The sequence below is a fragment of the Grus americana genome, chromosome 5, assembly GCF_028858705.1.
Source record: "Grus americana isolate bGruAme1 chromosome 5, bGruAme1.mat, whole genome shotgun sequence".
Taxonomy (NCBI): domain Eukaryota; kingdom Metazoa; phylum Chordata; class Aves; order Gruiformes; family Gruidae; genus Grus; species Grus americana.
The window spans coordinates 59,376,843-59,394,487 of record NC_072856.1 but is presented as its reverse complement, the minus strand read 5'-3'; the positions used below and the strand labels follow the sequence as shown (position 1 = coordinate 59,394,487).

At 46.1% G+C, this 17,645-nt stretch overlaps 1 protein-coding gene and 1 non-coding gene across 2 annotated transcripts; both read right to left on the bottom strand.

Moving 5' to 3' along the window:
- Nucleotides 1-7,550: 7,550 nt before the first annotated feature.
- EIF5 (eukaryotic translation initiation factor 5) lies at nucleotides 7,551-15,691 on the bottom strand. The gene is made up of 12 exons (XM_054828698.1): nucleotides 15,180-15,691; nucleotides 14,816-15,008; nucleotides 12,493-12,772; nucleotides 12,142-12,223; nucleotides 11,753-11,925; nucleotides 11,306-11,417; nucleotides 10,575-10,714; nucleotides 9,898-10,056; nucleotides 9,555-9,716; nucleotides 9,091-9,255; nucleotides 8,686-8,820; nucleotides 7,551-7,950 (listed from the first exon to the last, which is right to left on the bottom strand). The coding sequence occupies exons 3-12, from the start codon at nucleotides 12,562-12,564 to the stop codon at nucleotides 7,858-7,860; spliced, it is 1,293 nt and encodes a 430-aa protein (XP_054684673.1). The 5' UTR covers nucleotides 12,565-12,772; nucleotides 14,816-15,008; nucleotides 15,180-15,691; the 3' UTR covers nucleotides 7,551-7,857.
- On the bottom strand, nucleotides 10,812-10,935 carry LOC129207716 (small nucleolar RNA SNORA28). Its single transcript, XR_008577521.1, has one exon. It is a non-coding gene; the product is annotated as a small nucleolar RNA SNORA28 (small nucleolar RNA).
- Nucleotides 15,692-17,645: the final 1,954 nt, after the last annotated feature.

Genomic DNA, 17,645 nt, shown 5'->3' with positions numbered 1-17,645 from the left:
TTTCTTCCAGGCGCTGGGTGAAGGGGTCCCTGCTGTAGCCCTTGCCTGGTCCCAGCTCCCCCAGCCTGCTCTTGTGCTCCCCGCAGGGCGAAACGCCTCGCCATGGCTCTGTGGGCCGTTCCTGCACCCTGCACCAAGCGTCACAGCGTGTGACGTGGTGCTCAGGGCCACAGGTGACACCCAGGCTGGGTGCGGGTCAAAAATCTGTCCCTGTTCCCTTTCCATCACCCACCTGTCTGACTGGGCAGTGTCCTAGAACACATGGGAGAGGCTGTGCTGGCATGGGCTCGCTTGTGTTCATGCGTGTGGGGTATAGCGTCAGTCCCAGCCGAGATCCCCAGCCAGTTTCTCCTGTGCCTGCAGGACATTTATGGAAATGGGTCTCTGCTTCTGTCAAGAAACAAAATCTGGGGAGGGAAAAGCGGGTCATGGAGAATTCTCAGCACTGGTGGCTTCTCTGATACCCAGGTACCTCTGCAGGGCACGGACACCTCTGTGATGTCAACCCTCTGACAGCTACAGGCGTCTCCATTACAGACACCAAAATCCCCCACCACTGAACAGCTCTGGACCAAGGCAGAGACTTTTTGGCCCCAGCAAGTCTCATGGAGCAGGAAAGGCAGAGTAGTCCATGAAGAGACATGCCCTCCAGTAGCTCTTCACAGGTTACCAAGTCAGGCCACAAACAGCAGCCAGCTGCTTTGATCCAGGGCTGAAAATGGGTTCATGGGAACGGGGAGGACAGAGGAAGGTGCCTGTCATTCCCCATCACCCTTCCGGCCTGCTAGGTGCAGGGCAGGTTGGGTCATGAGCGCAGCTGCTCCTCCATCCAGCACGCATCTGCAGGTTTTCCTGCTGAACAGGTTTTCTGGTATTAGCGATACCGCTGCTTCTTTCTGCCATCCAGTCCCACCCCTCACTGAGAAAAAAAAAACAGAACAAAGGCAGCGACAATATAAAAGACTATGTAAAAAAAAAAGAAGCTGCAGCAGTTAGTGCCTTGCGCTCATGAAGTACTGCAGCTCCCCAGTGCACATCACCCAACGCCCCCAGAAGAGGCTCTCATGACAGACAGGTACCTCCTCTCCCACTTCTCCTCCCACCAGGAACACTCAGTTCCCCCTTGATGATTCAGATAAAACTACCTCCTTGCCCAGGACAAGGCTGTTGGCATCACCAAACAGTAAGGCCTCACCAGTTGCTTCCCACTCCTCCACCACCCATGTACCACGGCCACTTTCATCTCCCAGCTTCCTGCTTGCTGACCTGGACCAGGATGCAGCCAGCCGTGCCCGTGGTGCTGAGCCCAGCTTCCCTCGTGCCTGCCTCCCAGCCCGCATGCTCCTGCCCTCCCCAAGGGACCAGTCCCATGCAGGAGTTTCACCCAGGCACCCAAACCTGGCCATGCACAACTGGAAGCATCTCCAGATCCATGCAAATGAGGAGGTCCACCAAGACTGGCTAGTGGGGAGAGGCTGGCTGTGCAGCTCTGGGGGCTTCATGAGCACCTCTTTCTTCCTATGGCATTTGTTTTGCCAAAGAAGTCAAACGCATTGCTCCTCTCTTCTGGCATCAGGGTTGACCAAGAGCTGGCTAGGTGGACTCACCACACTCCAGCATGAGGAGCACACAGAAAATTAGTTCTGCCTACATTTAAGTACTTTTTATGGTGTGTTTTCCATCTCTGGACTCTTGACTTCAGCAAGTCATGCTACTTGCTAAAAACTTTGGGTCCTCCATTTGACTGCAAGGTGAAGGTGATGTTCTTTGGTGACCTCCACTGGGAAGCATCTGACCTGCGTTCCTTGCAGAAAGGTTTCCCTTCCCTTTTTCTGTGCCACTCCACCTAAGCACGGACTTTGTTCTTCTGGAGGTGGTGTGCTCCTGACAGCAGCTTGAGTGGATGTGGTTACCGTCTTGATCTTACCTCATGGGACCTGGCTGACATCATTCGTCTGATTTAAACCAGTTGTTCTGATTTTGTGAAAAGTCAACCAATAGTAGATGACTTTCCTTAAACTTGCCCCTTCTGCATTCTGGATCTTACACAGAAGTCTTTCAGCAGAATAAATGGAAACTAAAATCTAGCCATCCTGTTCGTGGAGAAGGCACGGAGAATGCAAACCTCTGGATTAAATGTCAGGTGACAAATAAGAATCTAAAGGAGATTATTTAAAACCTGTGACTTCCCCAACTGTGCTCCTGCTTCTCATTTCCCCCCGAGTGTGCTTGCCCACTGACTAGCCACACCGAGCCCCACAGCTCCTCTGGCTCATGATACAGAATATGAGCACAGGCTGAAGGAACAACAGAGGCAGGAGGTGGAAGCCTTTAAATCCAGCTTTCCCGGCATCAGAGACCATGTGAAAAACCCTAGTCTCTTTATTTAGTCTTTTCCTTCTTTATTTAGTCTTTTCCTATGTGAACTACTCTGTTCACAATTTGTATACCTGTAACTTTGTCCATAAGAGTGATTATTAATTAATAATTTATTAACAATTCCCCAACAACACAGGGATGGGACTCTCCTGGGGAAATGTACTTTCCTCATGTTTCTTTTAAAGATGCCAGATGTCTGCCTTTAATTGCACAGCTACAAAGCCAAACTCCATTGACATCAGTGCTGTTAGTGGGTTTTATTAATATCAGGGAGATATAAAAATCAGTATCAAGCAAAAATTCAGACAGAATAATACAACACCCCCACAAACCTCCCATTGAGGAGTTCCTGGTGCCGATACTTCCCTTATCTGCAACGTACAGCTGAAGTGCCTGTGACCCTAGGCTCAGACCAGAGCTCTCCTTTTTGCATTATCTCTTCCCCTCTTGAGAAAAAAACATACTGTGCAGAAAATGCATCTAACACCATGGTAATGAGATAAGATTAGCAGTGGAAAAAACGGCACTATCGAGCTCCAGCCTCAGAAGACGTCAGGGTCCTGGGAGCATGAACAGGCTCTGCAACCTCTTCCCCCACCTCGCAGGTGCGGGGCTGCCTGTGTTCAAGGTCGGCTCCGATACAGTGCAGCCGAAACCTTGGAGCTGAGCGATGCAGAAAGAGCAGCGTGAGAAAGAGCTGGGAGAAGTCCAGTCTGGGGCTTCCCCACCTTGACATTTCGGCTGGGGCCCTCGTAAAGCTTGCGTACCTGCATGGGCACACCTGTGCCCAGCCACGGGCCTTGCTAATCCCGGCTTTGCCTTACTAATCTGGCTTCCTGGCTTCGCCCTGGACCTGCCCCATCACAACAGCTTTGTATGGCCATCACTGGAAGCTAACGGCATCCCATTCACAGAAAGCCAGGACGCAGCTTTTTGCTGAAGCTAAATTACTTAGCTATTTAGTAAGCTAAAGAGCCCTAGCTATTTAGTAAGCACCAACTTTGAAACACATGCAAGTAGAAAACCTGATGTCCAGAAAACGTGGTTTAACATTTATTGGATTTCCCTGACAATCATCACAACAGGAGGAACTCTGTTCCCTCTGATTTACTGACAATGATTGGGTGAACCCCTGTTTCTTGGGTTCCTAACCCAAGATATCAAAGATTTTTTTCTTTTGCCTCTGAAAAAGGAGTTGCAGAATTATACTGAATTCAAAGCAGCATCACCTGAGTGGTGGGGCAGCGTCCTTGATGGATGTCAACTGGAACAGCTCTAAGGAAGCTGTGGAGGTACTCCTGTGCTATGCTAGTCCGCACTAGGTGAAGAATCGGAGGTACTCCTGTGCTATGCTAGTCCGCACTAGGTGAAGAAGTGACATCCCGGGAAAGAAAGCTCGTCAATGGCACCAGAATAACTCCTCAGCAATTCCAGGTCTGGAGACAAACTCTGACATCTCCATGGTAGCAAGATTTTTGTCTTCAAAATGAGAAACATGGACAACGCCAGCAGCGTGTCAAGCATGTCAGTAATCCCAATGGCTCCAAAAACTTTATAAGACTTAAGCTGGAAGTTAAATGTGGAAACAGTATTTCACAGATAAGGCTTTGAAAAGCATTGTTTTCTAGCTGCTTTTTATTGTCTTCTGGGGTTTCTGTTCCACATCTTCACAGTTCAGTGGTGTTATTGAATGCCAAGGAGTCAATCCTCAGCAACAGTCCTCTGAAGCTCTTTCAGAGTAATTAGTGTGAGAAGAAAATAGCTGCCACAGTTTGGAAGACTAAGTGGTGGGTCAGCTGCTTCTGTTCCATCTCTCCTTTCCATTTCCGTTCACTGGTTTCACTGGGAGCCCAGAATTGCTCTGATCTTTATTACTACCCTGTAGTAGCTCTCAGATGAAGGGACAGCTTGGTTATAGACCGCTGCATTAACTACTTTTCAGTGATACTGCTTCTTTTCAAACATCAAGGTTCATCTCAGGAGCAAAGAGCATCCTTTTATATAATATAAATAATATTTTATGATAATATCATATCCAGTGTTAAACCATGACAATGTCGTGTCATATCCAGCTGAGCGAGGCCCTGGCCTCTAATGACAATTTTTAGGCTCTCGCAAAAGTAAAATCAGGCAATTTTAGTTCTTATACGCACCACAACACTCAGGATTTCAGACCCCAGTTGAAGCTGCTGAGCTCCTTTCATCTGCTTGCGATGCTGCCCGAAGCAAAGCTGTCAGCTGAGAAGCTCCCTGTTGGGCTGGATGGAGAGAAGCTACTGATGAAGGCTGCTGAGCTGCTGTAAAGCTCCCAATCACAGGCTCCTGGAGGGAGACGGAGGTTTGTAAAGCCAAGACTAACGGAGCTGCTGCTAGACCTTCTGCCTGCCAAATCACAGCATTCACGCTGAGGTTTTTAAACAGAGAGACCGTACGGTATGAAATGAGGGAAATCACCCAACACTTACTGTTTCCGTTCCAGGTGCCAGGAGTCTCTCTCAAGTTTGGAGCAGATTGTATCTAAACACCAAGTTGCCTTTTGAAGATATACTTGTTACTTTTAATCAGATACCAGCAGCAATAAATTCAAAGACTCAGAAAACTTCTAAGTCAGACTCCTTCCTTCCCTAAAGCAATGGTAACAAAACAAACGCTCATTTTTATTAGCTGGTGGAATCCTCAATTAACGGTCTGAGATGGAAAAAGCAATATGTATGTGCAAATAAGGAGAGAAGTGTAACTCAGTGCCAGGAATTTCATAGTTAGTGGTGGCCTCGATGCATCTAGAAGTCTATGTCTGAATATTGGGGTACCACTTTACAATACACTTAATCTGACCCACCTGTAGGCTACTATAGACAAGAACACTTTCATTCCCTGCATGCTCCCACCATGCTTACCCCAAATCTACCATCATATAGCTTTGCTATGACATCATCAGTTCACCGATCCTACAGAAAACTGTGGGGTAGGGTTTTTTTGTGGATTTATTTCCTAGTTTCCTTACTGGAGGGAACAAGCCTGTCTTGCTAGTCACTAGGTCTTGGAGTGGAAAAAAAAAAAGAGATTATCCCCTCTGGTCGCAGCCTGCAATCGCGATAAAGTCTGCTCTAGAATCAAACTACACCCTACGTGAAACTTCACCGTGTCACAACTGGTAGCAGCCAGCACCATACAACATGTACTTCAGACAGAAACCTTCTGGTCACATCCTAGAGATTGTATCAACCCGGATCTGCTAAGCTGCATCAACAGACCACCCGCATGGCCCAACCCATCAGTTTGGTGAACCTTGCTGACCTGAACTAGCTCAGAACTGGGCTCAGAGAATCAGGAGAGGGCACTGCCCAGACCACGGAAAACTCTCTGGTGCAGTTAAGGGGCCACAGCATTTCTCACCATTGCAGCTGTGACACACTCCTAGGAAAGTGCAAGGCTTCTCATTATTCCCTCTGCAAGCAGGAATTCTGCTCAGGAAGGCAAAGCTGACTCAAACTCTGCCCAAGGAACCTGCCCTATGTACAAGCACCCACCTCCCACTGCAACACGTGAGTACCAAGGAGGCACAACTCAGGAAGAGAAGTCTTACACCCTCAACACCAACGTGACTGCAAGATACTGGTGAATGGTTTCATTTTCTGGATGTTGCCTGTTGATACAAGCAAACAGGAAGCCCAGGGCTGAATGAAACCTTACCTCCAACCAGATAGTGATTTAACCCTTCCCTATCACACCTCTTAAGTCCCAGGTTTTTGCTGTAAAAAAAAAGTTCCATGGACTCTAGTATCTTGCTACCCACATGGACTAAAACATGCCAGGGTTTTCTCCAGCAGTACCAGCTCTGTAACAGCAACACTGTATTCAGCTGGGATTTTTTCAGAGGATCTCGGCCTTCCAGGCTCCGCTTCCAGCCTGGCAGGCCAACCCCAGTGCTCACAGCTGCTGTGCGAGGGAGGTGTGTGCCTGCACGTGGGGGAAGTTTCTTCTAGAGACGTTACATGGAGGTTAATAATTCATCTTCCAGGTTCCCAACAGGGATAACAACTGACAGTTATTTGAAATACAAACCCAGTTTAAACAGAAAGAACAAATTTTCTTCTAAAGAAGCCAGGATTAAACCTGTATTTAAATTAAAAATCCTATTTTTGTACTACTGCAATAAACACCCATCTAAAACAAAAGAACTTTTAAACGCTTCATGGCTTCACCCTGTATTTCTAATGCTGTTTGCCACATCTGGCAGTGCTCAGTGACAGTTTGATGCCAGGGCCACCTGCAATATAACAGTAAGCTCAAACCTACACCCTGCCGCTTTGAAGAGGAAAACCTGCAGCTCACATCACCGCTACCGTAATCAGCAAATAAAATCTTCATCTAAGTTCTGCTAAAACAATTTGATTACGAAAAGCAGCTCACTCTGCACCAGAACCTTGATCTCTCAAAACTTGCAATGCTAAACCTCCCAACACTGAAAAATATAATTCTCTTGCCACTCTTGGTTTTCCAGAGCAAGAGGCCATGAAGGGCAACACCCCCACACACACACTCCTGCCACTCACCACATTTCTGAATTTATACACCAGGCTTCTCTTTGTACTCTAACAGAATGCGGTGCCTCTGTGTTGGCAGGTGGGATCTACAGAACTCACTTCCAGAGCTAGGCAGGTCAGCTCCAGGCAACAGATCCTGCCCTCCTCCCTCCCCATCCCAATGGCAGTGGAGCAGGGTGTCGGTTGTCTCCACTATGGTGACATGGCCACAGCCAGGTGTTGGGCAGCAGTGCCTAACAACTACAGACCTACTGCTTCCCTGAACTCCAGGCACAGCACCAAAGCCTGTTTAATGGAGCTGTTGAAAGCCTCAGAAACAAAACCAAACCAAAGAACCCCAAACTTACATAGTTAGCACCTGTGGCAGTTTTTGTTAAAAAACCTGCAAGAATCAGAATCCAGACAGTTGCCTTTTGGTTTAAGCAGCTGGTACCTGCAGACTGTAGATTACCCAACACCTTCTTCTTGCACAGGTTTCAAGTCTTCAGTGTTGCAACAGCCTCTAAGCTAAGGTGCTTTTTTTGTCTCATTCAAGAAAGTGTTGTCATTTTGTCTCAAGCTTTGCATGTTTCACCAAGGTGTGTAAATACTTAGAAAATTAGTAAGGGAGTTCAGGGTCACAAATGAAGATTGACCAAAACCAAATCCTTTATTTCCACAACTGTATAAATGTGCTCCAAGTATGTGTCCAACACAAGTTAGAAAAACAAAGTAGAACATGCCAGTTGCAAACTAGATCAGTTCACTGACATGCTGACTCCTTGGTACTAGGCTTAGTTACACAAGACCAGTCACAGTAAAAAGATACATTTTAGAGTACAAAGAGTAGCAGAATGTTAAGCCATTTCAGCTTGTGCACATACGAGTCACACTTCTGGCAGAAAATGCAGAGAAGTTTGCATTATTATGCTGGAAGCTATGTTGCATCACGTTAAATGGCATCGATATCAATATCGTCATCTTTATTGTTTGCAGGCTTCACAGTTTCAACTTTAGGTACACTGGCAGTTGTAGAGTACACCACCTGTGGAAACAAGACACTTACTACAGCACCTACTGCCATTGTTAAGCACTAGATTAACATCAGGAGTTACAACACCCACCCATTCCAACAGCCCTCCTGCCTGTCACCATGAGCTGTTGAACACACTGCTCAGCACCTTCCAAGCGTGCTGAAACTACAACTACACCTTAACACCTGTATTGAGAAGGCAGAGGAGTGCATGCGTGGCTGTAGGAAGCAGGATCTCATATCCAGGAACAAGGTACTACTGATAGGAGAACAAAACACCCCCATGCAAAAGAAAAAAAAAAAATCCCAGCCACAGTCAGCCATAGTATAGCTAACAAATTTTACCCAGGCCTGAACTGTGAGAAAAACTGCCATTTCCTCTTTAATCAGATTTTCTACCAAATGCACACCCACTAACTCTTCTAAAACACAAGGCTTTACGCACAACACCTCTTGTCAATATTCCACTACATGAACTACTACAGTACAACAGACTGTTTGTACCATTCCACAATGACAGTCTCTGGTTATATGCTGCACCTGTACCATTAACAGAAGTAGTCTTAAGTAGACAAGTGACAATATGTAGCAAAATCCTCAAGGCATTACAAACAAGGTCCGGTTCCCAACATGCACAGTAATACAGCAAGTACACCATTTCCTAGCACATCAGGATGAAATACAAGACTTAAGCATGCAGGAACAGTGCAACCTTGGAGTTGTTTACAGTAAGTGAGCTTTTCCTACCTCTATGTTTTCATCTTCATCCTCTTCTTCATTACCGGAAGATTCTTCTTCAGCTTCCTTTAGCCATTTAATAAATGGTTCTGCTTTGACACGGATTTCTTTGGCAAGCTCCTTTGAAACATATTTCTTTGAGGCCTGAAAGACACAAGTACACAGACTTTGCTTGAACACTGAAGGAGTTTACATCAGATCACACCCAAATACAGCAAGAGCCTAACCTGGAACTCTAACCATTGCCTTGCCAGCCCAGTTTTGAAAGGGAGGTTTCTCCCAGACAAGAACTTATCTCAGATGAATTGTTTAAAGACACCCACACAAGAAGCTACACCAAAATAGAGAAACTGGATGCAATATGCTACATTCAGGTACTTAGCTGGTCTAAGGGTCTGAAATACTAGCCCTTACCTTTTCTGCCCAGCCAAGGATGACTTCTTCTTCCAGAAGATCTGCATCATACATTTCCTTCAAAATATGTGGTATTTTAGAAATAAGCTGAGACTGATGCATGGCTACCACACACTCAAAGCCATGGAGAAGGTACCTCTGAGCCTTCTTGTTGTTGTGGCAGAACTAGAATTGTAATAAAAAGGAAAGCTATTAAGTTAACTTTTCTTCCTCTCCAGAAAGACTTGCTGCTTCTGCTCTCAACTGAATGACAGCAAAATTTACAAACAGCTCATACTATCCCTCCCAGCATTTTCCCTAGCTAACTAGTAGTGGTTTAAAAACAAAACAAAAAACCCCCACTGAACAACCTACAAAAAGCCACCTTCTCCACAGTACCCAGCAATCCAGAACCAAGCCACCAAATAGTTGCAACAAAAACCCAACACAACAGTTGTTACACTGGGGACAAAAAGACTGCTTACACGAAGGAAGTGACGCCTGTATTTCCTTATCTGTTCACGAATCTTTTCGTCGAAAAGGACTTCAGTGAGAACTAGTGGGCCCATAGCCTTTACATCCAGTCTCTCTGCTTCTGCTACAATGTCTTTGTCAGAAGTATCAATGACACCTTCTTCCTTCTTTTTCTACAAGACAGGAACAGGTAGAGATGTTTTAGAGCTACTGAGGTCTGCATCAATGCTCTATTGTACTGCTTCCTTCCCCACCACTGGTGAAGCTTAAGCAGCTTGCTCTTAATCTCCTTAACCAACATTTTGTACAACTACAGCAGAGTGCCAATCAAGCAAACAACCAGAGAATATTCACCTTCACAAAATCAAACAGTATGTTGACTCTCTCCTCCACTGTTCTTTCCAGGTCTTCACTAAGTGTGAGGTTCTTTGCATGGTCACTGATTTCATCCATTCTACGCCTCTGGGCTTCTTCTGTTGTGTCTTCACCCCAGTCATCATCATCCTCCTCCTCCTAACAAAACCAAACCAAACCAAGAGATTCATACATCAAGCTTGCTAACAGGTGAGTCTTGTTTCCAGATACAAACTCAAGAGCATTTTTATAAACACGTATTTTTAATTTTTCCCTAAAGAAAGGGTTACACTATGATTGGCAAGTCAAAGAGGATGGAGAAAGGGCAGATGTAGTAAAGAAGTAATGAAGCTAAACATGTTTGTAACCACAGGGTTACTTAAGTGTGGTGTTTCACCACTCTACCTAGCAGAGTCACAAAATATTCTCTTCCAGGGACCTGAATTATAAAGGGCACACAGCCTTCACTTAGCCAGGAGCACGTACATTGTTACTGAAGAGTTGATGAAGCTCCTATAGAGGGGAGACAGGGATACTTCTATTACAGCAGTGAAGTTCTGGGTACAGTAAAAACTTTTTGGTGCAATGTTGACTTGCAAGGAATACCAGTGATTTAAAGTTTTAAATCAGAGTAAGACACCACACACACTCATCTCCCCACTTTCCCTTCTACTTACCACAACCTGTGGAGGAGTAATCTCCTCTGGTGGTGGGGGTGGAAGTGTCTCATTGCTGGACACAGAACCATTCTCTTTGTCCTTGCCTTTTCTATTCTTCTTCTCCTTTTCTTTCTTTCCTGTACCAGTGTCACCACTTTCTGCAAGTGAATTTTAATGTTTTAGTTTTCTCTAGTTCATAGAATAAAATCCCTGCACTACTGCACCTCCACCAAATCCCCATTTTGAAGACATAAGTTTGTCCAAGTCTATATAACAGGTGACCTCACAAAGCAGAGACCCCTGGAATAGGTTAGACTTTTCTATTCTAGCAAGCTTAAATTGCAGCAGGCAACTAGATGCTTACTACAGAGTGTTGCTTGCACAGAACAAGTACGTTACAGTTAGCATTTACTACGCTGCTTTTACTTCCTATCCTTTTATTTCATGCTGACTTAAAGGCAAAACCACAATGAGCTCCTGCTGACTAGCTCTCCTCCTCCTAAGTTTTGTCCTGCATAGCCAAATGCAACTCTTCAAATACTTCTACTTGGGAAGGATACAGGATCACAAGGGAAGAGACTGCTCATATTGAAACTATGAGTGCAGCTAGCTCATCCTGACCAACATACACACTCTGAAGTGTACAAAGGCTCCTAGTCAGATATGAGGTATTTGGTTTTTCTACTTAATCAACAGCATGCATGCTGAAGAAGTTCCCTTTACCCCATCAAATAAGGAAATACACTTACCAGGTGGGTTTTTGAGAATGAACGTGCAGAGTTTATGGTTTGTGTCAAGCATGCCTCGATAGCCACAGGCTTTGCAAGAGTTACCTATAGTTTGTTTCTTAGGATTGACATGCTGTAAAAAAATCCAAGAGCTTCCAGTTAATGTACCACTTACAGAACAGTTATGCATTAAAGCCTAAACCTGATGTTTTACATTATCATCTCCACAGGATTAAGCCAGAGGTTTAAATGCTTCCTATTACCTCCAACGGAGCAAGTTTAGAAGTAGCAATTTAGCTCAAAAAAGTTTTGAGCTGTTCTAAATATAAAACCTTCCGAAAGGGGAGTGGTGTATACTGCATTCTCTTCATAGATGTTCGAGCCAGCTATTAACTTTTCATCACTTCCATAAACATCTAACAAGGTGTTTCCATAGTGCTACCATTAATATGGACAGAGAGCACTCACCAGATCAGTTTCAGGATTCTCACACTCAGGACAGAGAACAAATTTTTTAATGAATCCATCCAACATGTCTTGCAGCTTATTCGCCTCATGAGATCCATTGACAATGTAACGGTCATTCTTAACATCAAACTGGGTCTGTGCTCCCAGCTCACAACCAAAAAATTTGGTAGGATCTGTAAAGAAAGTACAATCACCACTGCCCTCGTATCTTCACTGTGATTTTTAACAGCAAGTAAACATGCTATTGCTTCCTTCTGTTCATTATTTCATCCCAAGATAATCACATTTCTCTCTTACAAATCTTGAAAGAATGGTATTAATGCTTTATTAGCTACTTAACACTACCACTTCAAACCAAAAATATTGCTGTGTCACTCCAGACTACTTACACGTTGGAGGCCGATTAAGCGCCTTTGCAACGTCAACCATGTTGACTATAACCGTCTTTATTCCATTTCCTTTGCCCTCCACCTAAAGAAAAGAAGTGTTTTAAAATTAAGCAACTACAACAGCCAAACCCAGCATGTATTGCCCACTTCACTACATCAAATCAAAGTTCTGCTTTGAAGCATGTCTTCTTAGAGGAGTAACTAATGTGCACTTAGTCTGGACAGAAAGGACCAGACATCCTCTGTCCTCTGACTAAAGATTATCATTACCTCACACCTCTCTTCCTCCTCTATCAAGAGAGGAAGTTGTGTAAAACACTACCTAGTTACCACTAATGGTTCATAAGTTACCTTGGCAATCAGACGGGGCATTTTGTAGCGATAGAACTGATCTGAAACACTGCGGTTGACGTTGACAGACATTTTGCCTTATTAGTAGCTTTATCAATAAGATGAAGAGATCTTTGATTGCAGTTTTTTGGTATCTTCTGTCTGGAGAAGACGGGATGACATAAACGACTGCAAGAGTTCTCGGTCTCTGACATGAAAAAATTTTCGCCACTGAGGCTGTAAGGTTCTTGCTTGTATGCTATGTTTCCCCAATACAGGTACCAGTGGCTGCGCAACAGCTCTGCAAGTGTTAATAAACAGAAAAGAAGTGAAGTTCATCTTAATGCCCTCCAATTAGATCTCACTACAGATGTAAGGGACTATATTTAGCAAGGGAAAAAAAAAAAGTACATTCTTTATACTATGGCTTTCTTCAACTTGTGGAACTGAAAACAATAGCCTTGAATTGTACTGCTAAGTAACTTTTCCTCAACTACACCACAAAGCTTTCCACCCTCTTCTTTCTTACTACCCAAAAATCATTGAGCAGCTTAATACTATTTTCTGTACAATCATCTCCTGAAGGAGTGCTGTGATCAATAAGGAAGGGAAAGGAACACTGCTTGATTTATTACGGAGACCAATGGCTCTTGCACCAAGAGGGTCATGTGATAGGTTTCAAGCTGCAGGACAGAGAAAATTGGGCGAAAGATCTGGAAAACAGTTTCAAATTCCACATCATAGCATGAACCCATCACATAAACCGAAGTCTGTCAGAATGTTGAGAAGTATCAGCAAAATGAAGCAGCAGCAATCTGTAGCCCAACATAATTTTTACATGGCTTACCAGTTTTTTGGATCGGAGTGGAAAAGAGTTGAAAATTAGGTAATTCTCCCTCTCACTTATGGATTCTCATAGCAGCTTCTGTTGAGTTTTGACTTAACAATAAGCCTGATAAAGTCTGACATAAGATGCTTCACTGTAGAAAGCCTAGCAATGCGAGGTACAGAGCAGTGCAGCAGCTTTTCCAGTTGATTTTTTTTCTTAGGGGAAGGAGGGAGGGGAAGGAAGGGGAAGGAGGATGAATCCTATTATTAAAGTTGCCTTAAGCAGTACTTACATATTTAAATTAACATGTGCCTCTATAATCAGATCTAAGAGTACTTAAGCCACAACTGGTTGACTACACAGGCAACCCTGACTACAGCATAGCTATTCTGACACGTCATCATGTTGTTATCATTAATGACAGAAGCGTTGACACATTAAAATAGCCTTCTTGGTATTTACGCATAAGCGCATATCTATTGGTTCCACATGGTCTGAGTCCCTATGGTCAGGCTTACAATTTCTTTACACTAGGAGTGAGCAGATTTGCAGGTGCCTTGTGTCCTACGTGAGCCCAGATGCAGTTTTGCCCTTCCTCAGCAAAATGTGCACCATGGACTTTTGTTTCAAGCACGACACTTCCTTCCCCAAGATGTCTAAAAAGAGCCACCATGTGACCCGACCGCGTGCTTGCAGAAGCACTGAGGAAGCAGGTATTTCAGTGACTGAGCATGAGCTCTCAAAGAACGTGCCGTTTCCCCTCCTTCCAGATTACAGCTTTTGTCTGCTGTAGACTAAAGCTCCCTCTCCTGGTTCCTAGGACACCTCATCCCAAGCACCACACCCCCCCCCCATATGCTATGCACAGAAAAAAAGCGGGAAGGCAGATAGACTCCCTGCTTCAAAGCACCGTTTCCCCGCCCCACTCAGCCCTGTGATGAGTCATAAATGCAGCAATTAAGCACTGAGTCAGCCCTGGAAGAGATGGGGGGAAGTCACCTCCAGCCACGCGTGCGCTCTCCAGCCGGGAGAGGGGGACTCTTCGCGGCTGCCCCCCCCCCCTTACCCACCTCCCCCGGGGCTAACCCTTGCAGAGCAGGCGCACCCCTTTACCACCCCCACCGAGTTTGTAACTGCGCCACAGCTCCCCCACCGCGCGCCCCCTCCCCGCCCACCCACAGCACGGGGAGGCGCGGCCCCCGCCGCCGCCATCTTGTCTTGTCGCATGGCGGCAGTGGGAAATTAAAAAAAAAAGGAAAAAAGAAAAAAAAACAAAAAACCCAGCAAACGGGTGCAACTGAAGTGTTGGGGCTTTTAGTCTGATGGAGTTTCTCCTCCTATCAAGGTCCCGTACACTTCGTTACACAAAACCTCTCCCACTGTCCACCGTTTACCGACAACCAGACACTCCAGCCCAGCCTAAAGCACCCGCCCGCTTCCCCCGCCTTCCCAGGACCCAAACCCCCTCTCAATCCCGGCTGCCCTCATCCGCCCTAGCCCAGTGCTATTACTCACCGTTTTCGTCCAATAAAGACATAAACCCAACGCTGCTCGCCCCGGGCTGCGACGAAGCCGAGTATGCGAGGAGAACAGGGCCGTGGGGGCGCTTATATCCAGACGGAGAGGGAGGCGGAGGCGGACGCCGCAGCCTCCGGGTCCCGGCGTCCTGGGGCGGGCGGTATCAGCAGCGACAGCAATGCCGGACAATCTGCGGGCAAGACACAATGAGAGGCATCGTTAGTGGCGGCACCTGTGAGGAGAGGGAGGAGGAGGAGGGGGGGAGAAAAGGGAAGGGGGGAGGGAGAGGGGGCGGCCGACGCGCAGCTCAGGCAGAAGGGGGCGGTTGATGGGACCCCAGCAATGGCTGCCCCGTACTCACCTCTAGAATGTTCTCGCTCTGACTGAACAACGCCAAAGCTGGGATCAATCAGCCAGCGGCATGCTCCGCCCCCCAGCCCTTCCATTGGCTCACCGCTCACCTTGGGACGAAGCTATTGGCTGAAGCCCCTCCACCCTCCCCACCCACTGGCGGCGACCGCTATCAATCAAAGCACCCCCGGCTTGGCCTCCCTCCCTCTCTGCCCTCCCCCCGCCAGTGCCCCAAAGGACATCGCGTCTATATAGATCGAGTCTCGCGATAGAGTGCGGGAGCTGGCGAGGGCTGAGTCAGTGTTGCAGAGCCTGGGGCGGGGGATGGCCAGCTTTTCTCGGCCTCTCCTTCCTTCCTCCTGTGCGTGCTGGGGGACTTCGCTCGCCTCCCTCGCTGCGGTTAGCGCCATTTCGCGCCCTGTGGCGGGGAGGGGCCCCTGGGCTTCCCCTCAGGGCCGCTATCCCTCCCGGGGAAGCGGGATACCCTAGCCCCCGCGGCCTAGAAGGGCCCCTCGCGTTTGGGCTGCGCCGCGCAGGCCGGTAGTGCCGGGCGCTCCGGAAGGGCCCGAGTCCCGCTCCCCGCCCTCCTTTTCCACAGGCGGGTGGCGCGGAGCAGGCCCGGGGGAGGCCGGCGGTGCCCTTCACCACGCCGCGCTGCGGCTCTCCGTGGCGGCCAGCGCACGCCCGGCCGGGGCTGGGGAGAGGCATGCCGGGCCGCACTTGGGATGGAAGCAAAGCCGGCAATACTGTAGGAATGAAAATTTGGGTGGGTTTTGACTCGTAATAGGCTGGTAATGACCTAATGCTTGACATCATAGCAACTGTATTACAAATAGTTCAATTAAGTTGCTGAATAAGTTGTGTTTTTCCTGTACAGCCTGCTTTCAGGGTGCAGGAAAGACCCTGTTATTTTACGTCAGTGTCATAGAGACTCAGCTTTGAGTAGCTCTGGGTGCTTGGGCTACTTTACAAAGGATGATGTAATCACCACGTGCATGTACTCTCTATTCCTAATGGAAAATTTTGCCAAATGTTTGGATGTACATTCACTTTAAATGGAGAAAACTTTGGTCCTTTCTTCCCTGTGCTCTATTCTTTCTCATCTTCACTCTTCCTGTATCACAGGAATTACGTATTTTGGACGTTTTAGCATGTGAATAATGTTCAAGTGGCAAAGAACTTTTTTTGGCTTTATCAATCGAGCGATGAACCAACTCTCTCACCCCTATAAATACTTCTCAGCAGAACAATACTCAGTGTCTCACTGGGTAATGTAAAGCTGCTTGATGGCTATGTGGGTGTAGAGGAAAAGAGAGGGAACGAAGAGAGAACTAGTAGTGACGTTAAATAATGTCATATACTCTAAATTTCTTCCTGCCTGAAGTTAGTTTTGAAATGGAGGTTTCCCGGCTGACTTTGACAACACATTGATGTGGCCAAAGGAAACCCCCCTCTTGCTGAACCTCCAAGTACATCATGAACGTTTTTGGTGTGATATGCAAAAGAACTGCATTCAAATAATGAAGGTGACAGATAAATGAGGGGATGAGGGGGTTTTTTTTGAAATAAGACCTGGGCTATCGTTATGAACACTTCCAGTGACACAATAATAAAAAACTTATTCCCTCAGCTGGAGCAACCCAAGATAAACATGCACGTCTCAGTGCTTTCTAACAAGACGCTTGCATGTGATGGCTGCTGCCCTAGTTATACATCTGTTTTCAGCCTATGGAATAGCAAGTCTTTGTAGCCAGGAAACCATCCTGTAAAACATCATGCGAGTCTGTCTTGGACTTCACTATCTGCATTTGAAAAAGGTAAAAATTCTTCAGGAGATGCTAAATGTCTCCTTGATAAATACACAGCAACACTTTTTAAAACGTGAGAAGGAGGGTTAGGGCAAAATAAGGAAGCATCTCCAAAATAATGTGAGGCTTGGCAGTTACCGTGAGGGGAAAAAAATAATCAAAATGTGGGAGGCAAGAAAAGCACAGCAGGAACTCCTTTGCTGTGAAAATATGCAGCATGTATAACTTGCTAAATGCCTCCAGCCTGTGGCTTTAGTTCCATGCTACAACACCTATGAGGTTAATAAATTACGAGTGTTAAAGCAGACTGCTGCCCACACCACTTTATTGAGCAGCAAAATGGAAAAGAGCCCCTGGATTTGGTGCTATTTGACATAAGGAATAACTCTGAACAGTTATGATTAGTAGCATAAAGAAGGATTTTTATAAATATATATATAGTATATAAATTGACATCATTAAGTTAAAGAGTTACCTTTTAAGATAGTATTCCTTCTGCAAAAAGCAGGTCCCATCCAGATGAAGTCATATGATATTCTCCTGGATTATACAAAGCAGACTAAAATTGTGGATTCTTGTAGTTACGACATTTTAAATGGCACTAGTAAGTGAGGTTTTGGAAATGGATTTGTGTCTGAGAATAGGAAGTTTTCCACAGTGGATCTTAG

Coding starts and splice junctions, on each gene's coding strand:
- EIF5 (XM_054828698.1), bottom strand. CDS start 12,564: ATGTCTGTCAACGTCAACCGCAGTGTTTCAGATCAGTTCTATCGCTAC. Junction 8,821..9,090: donor TCCTTGGCTGGGCAGAAAAG/GTAAGGGCTAGT, acceptor TGTGTCTTTCAG/GCCTCAAAGAAATATGTTTC. Junction 7,951..8,685: donor ATGAAGATGAAAACATAGAG/GTAGGAAAAGCT, acceptor TTGTTTCCACAG/GTGGTGTACTCTACAACTGC.